Below are 13163 nucleotides of genomic sequence, written 5' to 3'. Positions count from 1 at the left end.
AGGAGGGGGCAGAATGAATGCATGTCTTTCCCTAAAACTGAGCCATGAACATTATTTTACTTAGTAATTCCTCGAACCTCATAAACTCCTCAGATATACATATATTTTCAGCATTTCTATCCTTCCTTTCTATAAAAATATGTCCTGGGGCAAACAGATATATAGATATATATACAGATAGATATATAGATGTAGAGATATGCATATATATATATATATATATATATATGGGTGCCTCTGCTCTCTGCTTGTGGCACAGTAATATGGATGAGAAGGATTAATCTGCATGTGACGTGGACAGGCTGGTGCTGGTCTATTGATTCCCTTTTTTTTGACTATGTCAAATATCCTGTCAAGCCACAAACAAGTGTAAGTAGAGGTCCTACCTTTTAAATACCATTTTCACATCCTCTGATACAAGATAGACAAAAGGTATGTGGAGCTGTAGAAAACATGGGCCATTACTCCCAAATATGCAATTTCATTCAAGAGTAGGGACATCCTGCTCTCTACTCAGCAGTGTAAAACTGAATTTTATCTTGTTACTACATATGTTTTGTTTGTTTGATGCCATTTTCAAAAAGTTCAACAGCTACACTATTTACTGTGGTTTAGGGGTAGAAGTATGAACATATTTGCATAACATCAATAACTTTAACAACTGATTACATTTGTTAATTCCATTTGTTAATTCCCTTATAACACCCAGGTAATGGTAGGGGCTGTAGTAAGCACAGGTCTGTAGAATTCTGTAAGAATTCTATCAAATTGTTTTCAATATTTGACCAAAGTGGTTTAAAAAAACACACACCAAATGACTAACCCAAGATATGTATAAGGAGCTTCCTGTCTTAGGGGCAAGTGTTCAGCCTGAATGCTCTTTAGATCCCTTACAGCCCTATGATCCTATGAAAATTCTTCTTTCAGGTCATAATGCTGTGTACATACTTAGAGACACTGTCACTAGGGTATAAAGTACATGAGACCCAACAGCAGCAATCCTGCATGGTTCCTAGTAAGCCATGTTAAAGCATTCTAAATACAAGTACATGCTTTTTGAGAATAAGCAATGTGTCACTAACTTTCCCAACCTCTCTCATACACTGCACTGTTGCTTACCATGTTACAGTAGACAAGAAAGTCTACATGCACATTCTAATTGCATTATCTTTGTCACTTAACTTATTGAAACAACTGGCAGAGATAATATCACAGATCAGCAAACTACAGCAGCCTGATATTATGTATATTTAAACAATGCTTTAAGTCCTACTGTGTTCAGTCAGTGCACATGCCCAGAACTGCTGCTTTGTGAAGAACTAAAAGCAAAACAAAGCATAGTTGAACCATGCTTGTAAGTAAAATCCTAATTTTAGAACAATCCTAAACTGCTGTGAATTGTGGACACTATTAATCCTAAATCACAATGAATTGCTTCAGAAAACACTTGAAAGAAGGAATGGCACTATACATGTTAACTATCTAAAGGTATTGGAAAGAGAAAGTGAAGGGAGAGCCCATGGGCAAAACAGCAAGGAAGAGAGCAGCTTGCCATACAGAACAGCAAGGAATAGAGTATTGAGAACAAATCTGTAGTAACAATAATAATAATAATAATAATTAGACCAAGCTTTAGACAGCTTTAGACAAGCCTAAGAACAAGCAAGAGCTGAAGAAGAGAAGACTGAACTTTGGCAAAGTGCAAAACTTCTGCCCCACCAGATGGGCTTTTGTCACTCACCACTTCACACCCTGGGAAGCATCACAACCAACTGGGAGCATCTTGGTCCGCTCACCTTCCACAATGGCAGGGCTACTGGCAACGGAAGCGGCCAAGGAGTGAAGCGGCCGGGCTGTCTGCAGACATGGGCAACCTCCCCGAGTATGGAAAGGCCGGCCTTTCCTTTCAAGTAAACAAGGCCATAACGTTCGTCCTGCCCGGTCCCCGCGCGGCGGCTTTGCTCCCTCAAAGACCTCTTCTTCCACGGAGCTCCCCGGGGAGAGCGGGGAGGCTCCGCCACTTTCTGGGAGAGAGGCCTCCGCGTCTCCTTTTCTCTCCGCTTTCGTTTTTATTCAGATAATACCTTCTTTAACACATTTTTACTATTATTATTATTATTACTATTAATTTAAAATGAGACCTCTTCCACGACCGACTCAAGAGGGGGCGCCATTCCACCCCCCCCGCCCTCCTGGTCGGATTCCCCACACCTGTCACTTTCGGACAGCGGGACCCCCCCCCCCCCCGCGCAGGTGAAGATGCCGCCGCAGGAAGCCAGAAGCGCCGCCTTCCCGGCCGCCCCCCTCGCGCGGCAGAGGCCTCCCCCCGTCCTCGGGCTCCCTGTCCCGCGGCGCCCCGACCAGGCCCGTCCCGCCCGGGGCTCCCCATCTCGACGCCCCCCTCCCAGCAGCCCCCCAGCCCCCTCCGTCTCCCCCGACGGAGGACGGTGAAGGGGCGGTTACCTCGGCCCGCTGTAAACATCGGTTCCAGCTTCTGCAGCTCCAGCTCCGCCAGCCTCTTCTTCTTCTCCCCCCCCCCACGCAAACGAGGACCCCGCCCCCCCAGGCTGCCGTCGGCGTCGCCTGCTCGGAAGCAACCCCGCCGCCACCCGCCTTTCGGGCCAGGGCGAAGGGTGATGGGAAAGATTGGTCTGAGGGTTCACCTACCGGCGGTCGCGGTCCCTTCCCGGGACGGGCTGCTGAGAATAGGGGCGGACGCTTGCCAGGCATCGCCCGGGACAGCTCTGGCTGGCGGGGTCCTTGGGACGGAGAGGGGAGAGCGGGGCAACCCCGTGCTTTGGTTACCAGGGGAAGGCGGAAGTGCCCGAGGGGCGGGGCCTCTCCGGAGGGCGGGGGGAGGAGGAGGAGGAGGGGTGGAGCTAAGAAGCCTCTCCCGCCCTCCGCCGAAGCTTTTGAAAGCGAGGCGGTGCAAGGCGCTCTTTTGCTCCCTGGGGAACTCGGGCCCAGAGCCGACGGTTCCCCGAGTCCGAGGTGCCGCAGCCCAGGGAGCGGTCCTGGCGCGTAAGCGTGCACGCGCTCTCCTCCTAAACATAGCGAAATTTGCTTCTCTTTCTTGAGACGCAAGTAGTAAGTAATGCACACTGCAAAAATGTATAGTTAGTTTAGCTATATCCCTTAACCAAACCTGCTATCCTCAGATATGGTGGGACGGTGTCCGCTCACATTCCCCGTCCAGTCGACTTCTCTATGTGGGGAGGAGGGGGAGCCTCCTCTTGTTCTTCACCTCAGGCAGCAAAATGTCTTAGTATGACGAAGGAAGGACCAATGGGTGGTCCCACCCCGCATCCCTCACCTGCAGGGCTGTGCAGTGAACTTTTTTGAAGGGAAACAGTTCGGGCCAGAGGCACCAGCTGGCGAGGGCGATGGGATGAGGACACCACACGCACCTCCCTCCCTAAGCCCGGCAGAAGCTTCCCAGGTTTGGGAAGGAGGCACCAGGCTTTAATACTATAATTTACCGAGAACATTTAGGGGACCAGCCTCTAGCTCCCTGACCACATGCCACTACTCACCTGGCTGGTAGTGAGAAGTACAATGGCCAGAGTGGGGTGAGAGAGAGCTGGACTAGAGCCAGGTAGAGCCAGGGAGTGAGAGCCATGCTTGACTTCTGCTGGAAGCCAAAGCTGGAGGCAAGACCTTCTGGGGTGTTGATGCCATGAACTCCTCCCCTGCAGGCTCAGGTTGTATATAATAGAATCATTGAATTGTAGTGTTGGAAGGGACCCCAAGGGTCATCTAGTCCAACCCACTGCAATGCCAACATGGGGCTCAAACCCACAACCCTGAGATTAAGTGTTTTATGCTCACTGCTTAATAACAAAAACAAGCAGCAAAGATGATGACTACTTGTAGCAAGCCTGAGTTTCCATGTATTCCAAATATAATGGGGTTAGTCAGAAAGATTATATGTGACCCCAAAGTACAAAGGTGGTGGTGGGGAGGAGCTGTTTTGTACCACATGCCACTACTCCACAGCAATGGATGCCCAGAGACTGCTTCCCCTCCGGGGGAGGGGGTGCTAGCCAGGTTTTTTCCTTGGGTGAAGCCTCCAGAGGGGTGCCATTGAGGGTCTCAGCCTATGTATGTGTGTACACAAATGTGCATGGAGGGGTGCCAAACTGGGTCTTTGACCCAGTGAAATAAAGCCTAGTTTCAACCCTGCCCAGAGATGGCTTCCCGTTTCTGTATGTGTATATAAACCACATATTTTCTTTGAGCCACATTTTCAGAAGTAATATTTCTGTGAGCAAATGCAGCTACATAAGAACATGAATAATTCCCAAAATATATAGATGAACCTCTTACATGTGTACCTTAAGTATGTATACAAACTCAACGAGGTGTGTGTGTGCTTTTGCCAGGTAATCTCATTTATATTAGGTCTAATTTGAGACAAACTCTCATCTCCTCATCAACCCAAAGAAGCCTTTCTCCTTTCTGATCTTTCATAGAAGAATAGCCATTGCTCTTGCTCTCATTTTGAAGAGAGATCTATCCATATTCTGCAAATGAATATATTTATATAGATACTATATTATACTATACTATCCTGAAAGATTTAAACATTTCTTCCATAGTCCTTGAAGCATCCCTCCACACTCGCCATCCTCTCCAGCCACACCAGAGGGGCACAGCCTTTGAGAAGCCCCTAAGACGCCCCCTTCTCCGCCGCCCCCCACTCCAAGGAGCCTCTCTCTCGAGGGACATGGGCCTGTCGAAGGAGAGGGGAAGGCGGCAAAGGGGACCTGGTTCGGCTCTTCTTTTCCCCGGCCGAGCGGGGCCCGGGGGCGGTCCCGCCTGCTCCTCCCGCCGCAGCTCCGCCAACCGGGGCCGGGGGCGGGGGCTGGGGCCGCCCCCTTGCTTCTCTGGGCTGCGGAGCGAGCAAGCGGGCATGGCGGCGGTGGCGGCTCGTGCGCCGCTGGTGGCGCTGGGAGTCCGAATGGGGTCTCGGCGGGCGCCGGCGCCGGCGCCTCTGCTGCTGCTGCTGCCGCGGCGGCGCTGGTACCGCTCCGAGAGGGGGGTCTACGGCTACAAGCCGAGCCGCAAGGCGGAGAGCGGAGCTGCCGACGGCGCGGAGCCGCGCGATTCCCGCAGCAGAGCAGGTTGGCGGGCGGGCGGGGGGGGGGGGGAGGCCGTGCTTTGCTATATGGGGGGCGGGGGGGGGGGAGAGAAGAAGAGCTTTGCCCGCAGGCATCCTGAGCCCATCCAGAGCCACGCCGCGAGGGGTCCCGGGGGAAGCGCGCGGCAGGGCAGCCTTCAGGTGCCACCTTCAAAGGTCCCCTCACCTGAGAGCAAGGTCCTCTGGGCACACGGGGACTTGCTCTCAGTACGGAGTAGATCTGTACAGGATCAGACTGTTTGGTTTGTCATCAGGCGGCTTGTGCCACACTTGATATGCCTGCCTTTTAGTCAAAAGCATCTTTTTTCATGGTCTCGGGACGACCCCCCTCTTTCCTCTGTCCCCAAAGTGCGTGTCTATACATGTCTGCTCATTAGTAGACCCCACTGAGTTTGCAGCGGTTATGCTGTGCAAGCTGCGTACACCAAAAGGTGGCTTGCATATAATTTTACAAGTAAATATAAATAAAATAGAGTTTACCCTCCAGGTGAGTGACTATAGGAATGCGGTAAAAACACACGGATATTTAAAAGGGTTACATGGAAGCAAATCCAATTGATTACAATAGTTTTTCCACACTTTTCAGTAAGTATGGGTAGGACTGTGTGCAAAGCTGGTCTTGGAATTTTTCCAGCATTCCTGCTATGATGTAACAAGACCTTTTCCTCTCTTGCCAGTTCCCACACCCGCTCCCTACACAGCACACTGTCTTTTCTTAAGCTCTGCTCCACTTGTATTCTGTAGCTGCCTCTTTCCACCCTCCCCTGACCAGTTGTTCCACAGGGGAGTATGTACATTAGTACCTCCGGTTAAGTACTTAATTCGTTCTGGAGGTCCGTTCTTAACCTGAAACTGTCCTTAACCTGAAGCACCACTTGAGCTAATGGGGCCTCCCGCTGCCGCTGCACCTCCGCCTTGCGATTTCTGTTCTCATCCTGAAGCAAAGTTCTTAACCCGAAGTAATATTTCTGGGTTAGCGGAGTCTGTAACCTGAAGCGTATGTAACCAGAGGTACCACTGTATGTATCTTGTGCATGAAGATGCACAAACCGATCAGTGAAGAATAGGAACAGAACCAAAATGATATCCTTGGATTGTGGGGTGGGGGATTCTTCAACATTATTACTGATACAGCGGGGGGGGGGGGAGACTTTATAAGCAAGCTTTTGGTGTTATTTTTTTCAAGGCATACCAAGTGTTCTTTGCTATTTACTTCTTTTAAAAAATAGAAGTAAGATAAGGCAAGACATCTCCAAACTTCCAAAAACTATGCAGAGGAAACAGCTTTAGAACAAAGCATAGAATCATAGAATCATAGAGTTGGAAGAGACCACAAGGGCCATCGAGTCCAACCCCCTGCCAAGCAGGAAACACCATCAGAGCACTCCTGACATATGGTTGTCAAGCCTCTGCTTAAAGACCTCCAAAGAAGGAGACTCCACCACACTCCTTGGCAGCAAATTCCACTGTCGAACAGCTCTTACTGTCAGGAAGTTCTTCCTAATGTTTAGGTGGAATCTTCTTTCTTGTAGTTTGGAGCCATTGCTCCGTGTCCGCTTCTCTGGAGCAGCAGAAAACCCTCCTCTATGTGACATCCTTTTATATATTTGAACATGGCCATCATATCACCCCCTTAACCTCCTCTTCTCCAGGCTAAACATGCCCAGCTCCCTTAGCCGTTCCTCATAAGGCATCGTTTCCAGGCCTTTGACCATTTTGGTTGCCCTCCTCTGGACACGTTCCAGTTTGCCAGTGTCCTTCTTGAACTGTGGTGCCCAGAACTGGACACAGTACTCCAGGTGAGGTCTGACCAGAGCAGAATACAGTGGCACTATTACTTCCCTTGATCTAGATGCCATACTCCTATTGATGCAGCCCAGAATTGCATTGGCTTTTTTAGCTGCCGTGTCACACTGTTGGCTCATGTCAAGTTTGTGGTAAACCAAGACTCCTAGATCCTTTTCACATGTACTGCTCTCAAGCCAGGTGTCACCCATCTTGTATTTATGCCTCTCATTTTTTTTGCCCAAGTGCAATACTTTACATTTCTTTTTTTTTTTTTTATAAGAATTTTTATTAAATTTTCACATTTTATAAAGACAAACATACACACACATAAACAAAGACAACACATATGAAGTTTCATAACCTTACTTTCCTAACCCCGGTTCTTGACCTCCCCCCACCCCCCCTTCATACATCCTAATTCCATTAAATTAACTCAGCTTCTCCCACTTTCTGGACAATGAAGTTGTCTGCAAGGCCAGTGAGGAATCTGTTTGACCTTATGCTCTTGGCTGAGTTTGACATCCAGCAAATATCCGGGTAATTGAAGTCCCCCATTACTGCTATCTCCCTTCCTTTTGCATGCTTGGCCATCTGTTCCAGGAAGGCATCATCTATGTCCTCCGTTTGGCTTGGAGATCTATAGTAAACTCCCACAATGAGGTCCCTGTTATTCTTCTCTCCTTTAATTTTGACCCAAATGCTCTCACTTTGGCTTTGAGGTTCTAAATCTTGGATCTCTTCACAGGTATACACATCCCTGACATATAACGCCACTCCTCCTCCTTTCTTGTCTGGTCTGTTTCTCTGAAATAGATTGTATCCCTCCATTATTACATTCCAATCATGGGACTTATCCCACCAGGTTTCAGTGATGCCTATTATGTTATATTTAGTTTGCTGTACCAAGAGCTCAAACTCATCTTGTTTATTTCCCATGCTTTGCACATTAGTGTACAGACATTGAAGTCCATTAATCATTCCCCCGTGTCTCTTATTTAAGGATTTTTTCTTCCCACCACCAGGTCTGCGTGCTGTTTGCTCCATTTGGTCTATGACATTTGGATGATCATCTTCATCAATTGATAGACTCCTACCTTCAGGAGCACTGTCTCCCTCCCCCACATTAGTCAGTTTAAAGCCCTCCTGATGAGGTTTCTGAGATTTTGGGCAAAAACATTCCTCCCAACCGTTGTGAGGTGCAGCCCATCACTTGCCAGAAGTCCATCTTCAAGAAACTGCAGTCCGTGATCTAAGAATCCAAACCGTTCCTGTTTACACCATTTGCGAAGCCAGCTGTTCACTTCCACTATTTTTCCCTCTCTCCCTGGGCCACTTCGTTCAACTGGGAGGACAGATGAGATGACAATTTGTGCATTTAATTGCTTCAATTTCCTGCCCAGAGCCTCATAGTCTCTTTTGATCTTCTGGAGGCTATTGCTTGCAGCAGTGGATAGGCAGCCACTTGCACTATAGATCAATGATGAGTCCTCGGAGGAGGAGAAATTCAATTAATCTAATATTTGCTAAGTTTCTTTTTTTAAAAAAAAATATTTTTTATTAACCGACCAATCAAATCAAATCACATTACATAAATTCCAAATTACAAAGCCGAATTTTAATTTTTTTGTGGGCGTACCCATATTTCAAGTTCTGAAGGGGATTCCAATCATCTTCTTGCTGCTGCGTTAATATCCACAAATCTGTCCAAATAATGTTCATAATTCTGTCCAGTCCTATCTTGCTGTTCCCACATCTCATCTTATTCATATATTTTTCTTTTTTCTTTGTGATCTCTTCTGATAATCTCCTTAAGCAGGTAAACACCAGTTATAATCCTGTGTGAATTTTTCCGTTCGTCCAATCACCCTATCGAGATGGTTTCCATATATCATCACTTCCATAAATAAAAGCACTCTTTCCATCATTAATCTTCACAAATCTGTCACCTTCTTTTAGTCCTCTGAGGAGGCTCGCCCGCAATATGAAAACAGATCCATTCCTCCTCCCAGACATAAGTCTTTTGACAGAACTTGCCAAAATGGCGACACTGTTTTTTACTGCGTCATCCCAAAGCTCTTATACTTTCCACAATCTCCTTAAAACATGCTTTTGGTTAGAGATTATCTCCACACAGTCTTAAATCATCAGCTTAGGTCATTTAAGCGGCATTTCTGACTTGTGGGGGGGGGGATTCTTGGTTAATCACATAGCGAAAAGAAAGGAAAGTCCCCCCCCCCATCCAGTCTCGTTGCCGACATACCGAGCCTTGGTGTGTTTTCTCATGATATATTCCTCTTTATCCGACCCATCTTCTTTCTCAGAGATCTCCTCTTCACTTAGCAGTCTTTACTCCCCATTCTTCCTTGAAATATGTGCATTTGCTTCCTCCTAATTGTTTCTTTTGAAGTTGCTGCAGCTAGAGGTGCGAATCAGAGACAGCGTCCAGGAGAGCCGAAGTCCACACAAGGGCTTTCTGCCTAGTGCCCCCACCCCCTCGAGTTCGGGGGTGGTATAGGGCACAGCAGGCAAGGGCAGTCCCCCCCCCACTCGCTTGGGGGGCCGGGAGGCTGCTTACTCCCATCACAGCCTCTTAATTACCTCGTGTGGGTCAGAAAGATGTTATTGACGGCCATCTTCCAATGTGCCCCAGTGGCCCCCCAATATTTGCTAAGTTTCAAACCCTTTCATGATCTTGTATCTCACCCCACAGTGTGAGAACCAGGGTGCTATATAGAACACAGATTAACTTGAAAATAAAACTTTGAAACTCATGGCATTTTTTACTCTTATGGAATGTTCTTGGCAATAATTAAACATTGTGGGCAAACAACGGGTTTAGTCTAGTCTACCAGGCTTTTTCAGATCTATGAAAAACCACAATGGAACATCATCTGGTGATTTGGGGTGAAGTGCTCATGGTAGCAGCTCTTTTTCTCCTTTCAACAAAGCCAAAATGAAGTGATGGAAGTTCTGAACAGATGTTTAGTAGAAGTCTGGGACTGAATGAGAATTCATAAACTGAGTCCAGACAAGACAGAGATGTTAATAGTAGGGAGCCTGATTTGGGAGTTCATGCTTCCCTGGTTCTACATGAGGTCACACCAGCCTTGTAAATAATCCCATCAGGAGTACCAACTTGAATAAAATATTGGGGGGGCACATAATTCCCACCCTGCATAATTGATCACATGACATGGCTGGCTCCCTCAAATACTTTGGGGGGTGAAGGGACCTCAGCTCCTCGGAGTTGGCTCCTATGAAATCCATAAAGGTTAATAGCCTGGAAAAACCCAAGAAACCCCCAAGTAGTGCTCTGTTTTCATGCTCATCATGGAGAAAACGGTTGCTCTGCTGCAATCATTGAACTACAGGTTATTAACCTCTTAGCAGGCTATGATGAAATACAAAGCTGGGGCATGCCCTCCAGAGGGATCAGGTGCTGCTGGACCCTGTGTTGCTCCTGGATTCTTAGGCTGTGGCTGATTCATTAGCCAGGACCTCTCCTAGAAAAAGACAATCTGCCAACTGTTATTCAATACTTAATTACCACCAAGGTCTGCTACTGGTAATGAGCTCTATAAGGGGAGACTCCTTTGGATTCTTTCCAGAAACATACAAATGTGGCTGCTTGGTTAACCTTAAACTAGCTAAAAAAATTCCTTCCAGTAGCACCTTAAAGACCAACTAAGTTAGTTCTTGGTATGAGCTTTCGTGTGCATGCACACTTCTTCAGATAGAGAATTAGAGAATCCACAGAGCTCAGTGCAGGGAGACAGGAATTTTTCTTCAAAGCTTTCAAAACAAAATACACTCACATTTTTAGCCAGTAGTTTCTGTAACCACATCAAATTGGCTTTCCAACTTAATTTTTCATGGTTTATAATAATTGGTATCTTTGCACACTGCTAAAAAATAGTATTTGTTCTCTTGTTTTTAGTAGACCATGGGCTGGCTCGCTTGGTGACAGCATACTATGAACATGGCCACAAAGCTGCCAAAATCAACCCTCTATTTACTGGCCAAGCTGTGATGGATATGGTACCTGAAATCCAAGTTTTGACTGAAGTTCTTCAAGGACCTTTCAATACTGCAGGTAGGAAAGAAAAGCGACTTTCATGCCGGAATGGTGAAGTTACCCCCCCCCCCCCGTTGGTAAGTGGTTGGTTAGGTAGCAGTTAAGGAAATAGTACATTGGGTGGTTTTGTTAATACAGTAGACCCGCAGCTTACACAGGGATTACCTTCTGGGAATAGTGCATAAAGTCAAAATTGCATATAGCCAACACAAATTGGGTTCAATGGTGGGATTGCCAAAGCCTTTTTCCCTGGATGCCTACCTCTTTTATCATTTTTAAAACAATTTATACCAAGCGTGTACAAGTTAAATGTGTGTAAGTTGCAAGTCTCCTGTATAATATTTGAGAATTGTGGATCTGTTACACTGCAGCAGTAACTTCAGAATGAACACCTATGAGTTATTTTCTAAAGGGAAGAAAAAGAGAAGTTGTCTTATTGAAGGACCACTTGGCAGAAGAGCATCTGAGAGCTTGATGCTCAGTGTTATTAATGTATCAATATAATCTATTAGACAATATTTTATTCCAGGACTTTTGAACATGAGAAAGGAGGAGGCATCCCTAGAGGATATATTGTCTTACCTGGGCCACATATACTGTGAACATATGTCTATAGAGACCAGTCAGCTGTCAAGCTTGCAAGAAAGAGAATGGATTGCTAAACGGTTTGAGGAGCTGAAACAAGAAGCATTCACTACTGAAGAGAAAAAGTATTTGTCCAAGCTCATGCTAGAATCTCAGGTGCATTGTATAAGTATGTGTGTGCATATAGTATAAGAAAAAGAATGAGAATGAAATTATTTCTAGGGGTAAAAAGTAGCACCTTAATTAAAGGATTATTGATTCATTTCTCAATATGAATAAAGTGCTCAACTGGTGGATTAAAATACCATAATATTTTAACAGAACTGATATTTTGAGGATTTTTCTGGCAAATGATTTATTTCATTATTTGCATTATAGGCATAGTAGTTTTTACATGAGTTTGATAGCCTTGTTCTGCAGCACTTTGTGATTCCTAACAGAAACTAAAGTACTTTTAAGTTAGTAGTTGCATTGATTTTGAAATCTTAACTGCAAGGGGAAATTTTTCCTGTTTGATTTGCACAAATGGGCTTTTCAGGCAGAGAAATGGAAAGGCTTACATCTATGGAACAGAGAAAATACAGGTTACATTCCAAAGCCCCATGCACTTATGTGAAATTGCGTATAATCGAGCACCCATTTTAAAAGCCTGCAAACACCCTATTCTGCCCCTTTTTCTGACGTGTTTTGATATTTTCAGGTAACTTTCAGGTTCAGACGCACGTAAAAAGGTTGCTGCCTGTAGTGCATTTTGATCCTAGTCTTATCACAAGAGTGCAAATGATAAGCTATACAAGCCCCTGGTGTGTGTTTTTTGAAAAAGAAGGTGGAGTCATGCTGCCCCACTGCATGTTTGGCTTATCAATGTTGCTGAGTAGGCCCAAATTCCAGGAGGCAATGGATGACATTGCATAAAAAACTCCTAGTGCTAAATTTTGAGTGTGAGTTTTTAGTAGATTTACTAGTGTAATTAACTACTGCTAGACCAGTGTATATCTGTATAACATTTGTTGTTGTTTAGCCATTTAGTCGTGTCTGACTCTTCATGACCCCCTGGACCAGAGCATGCCAGGCACTCCTGTCTTCCACTGCCTCCCGCAGTTTGGTCAAGCTCATGCTGGTAGCTTCGAGAACACTGTCCCACCATCTCGTCCTCTGTCATCCCCTTCTCCTTGTGCCCTCCATCTTTCCCAGCATCAGGGTCTTTTCCAGGGAGTCTTCTCTTCTCATGAGGTGGCCAACGTATTGGAGCCTCAGCTTCAGGATCTGTCCTTCCAGTGAACACTCAGGGCTGACAGCAAAGACTTCAAGTAGTCCTGTCAAAATGCTTATTTCCCCATAGTGATTTTTGAATATGCTGACAGTACTGATCTGTGGGATCATTACTGCAAATACAATATATTGTTTTGTGATGCCCCAACTTTCTGTAACAGACTGTGTTTTAGACCAAATTTGTCTAACCAAACTGAAATAGGCTATTTGAGTATTCATGAAGGAAGCAAATAAACAATTTTGTTCAGTTTTCTTGATGTATATTTTTATAGCTATGACCTGGTGGAAAGGTAACATTCTAGA

The 13163-nt window shown here is 45.9% G+C and overlaps 2 protein-coding genes across 9 annotated transcripts in view; one reads left to right on the top strand and one right to left on the bottom strand.

The window, feature by feature from the left end:
- Positions 1-2778, bottom strand: part of UPF2 (UPF2 regulator of nonsense mediated mRNA decay) — a gene marked incomplete at its 3' end in the record, with an annotated part of 70045 nt that extends 67267 nt beyond the window's left edge. For 3 of the 6 annotated variants that reach the window (XM_079993296.1, XM_079993297.1, XM_079993300.1), the window contains exon 1: positions 2668-2689. Coding sequence is in view for 1 of the 6 variants with exons in the window: in XM_079993295.1 (XP_079849421.1) it covers positions 2668-2730 (63 nt within the window). Of the gene's footprint in view, positions 1-1796; positions 2142-2463; positions 2534-2667 lie in introns of those variants that run through there. The other 3 variants (XM_079993295.1, XM_079993298.1, XM_079993299.1) reach the window with 3 other exon arrangements.
- Positions 2779-4899: 2121 nt separating this feature from the next.
- The window catches only part of DHTKD1 (dehydrogenase E1 and transketolase domain containing 1), a 31130-nt gene continuing 22866 nt past the window's right edge, over positions 4900-13163 (top strand). For 2 of the 3 annotated variants that reach the window (XR_013843020.1, XM_079993303.1), the window contains exons 1-3: positions 4900-5123; positions 10866-11021; positions 11533-11744. Coding sequence is in view for 2 of the 3 variants with exons in the window: in XM_079993303.1 (XP_079849429.1) it covers positions 4913-5123; positions 10866-11021; positions 11533-11744 (579 nt within the window). In the remaining variant the exon portion in view is untranslated. The remainder of the gene's footprint in view (positions 5124-10865; positions 11022-11532; positions 11745-13163) is intronic. The other variant, XM_079993304.1, reaches the window with a different exon arrangement.

The sequence above is a fragment of the Podarcis cretensis genome (assembly GCF_951804945.1).
Source record: "Podarcis cretensis genome assembly, chromosome: 10".
NCBI classification, from domain to species: domain Eukaryota; kingdom Metazoa; phylum Chordata; class Lepidosauria; order Squamata; family Lacertidae; genus Podarcis; species Podarcis cretensis.
Note: the sequence above shows the minus strand (reverse complement) of the source record. Positions and strands in the feature narration are given on the sequence as shown.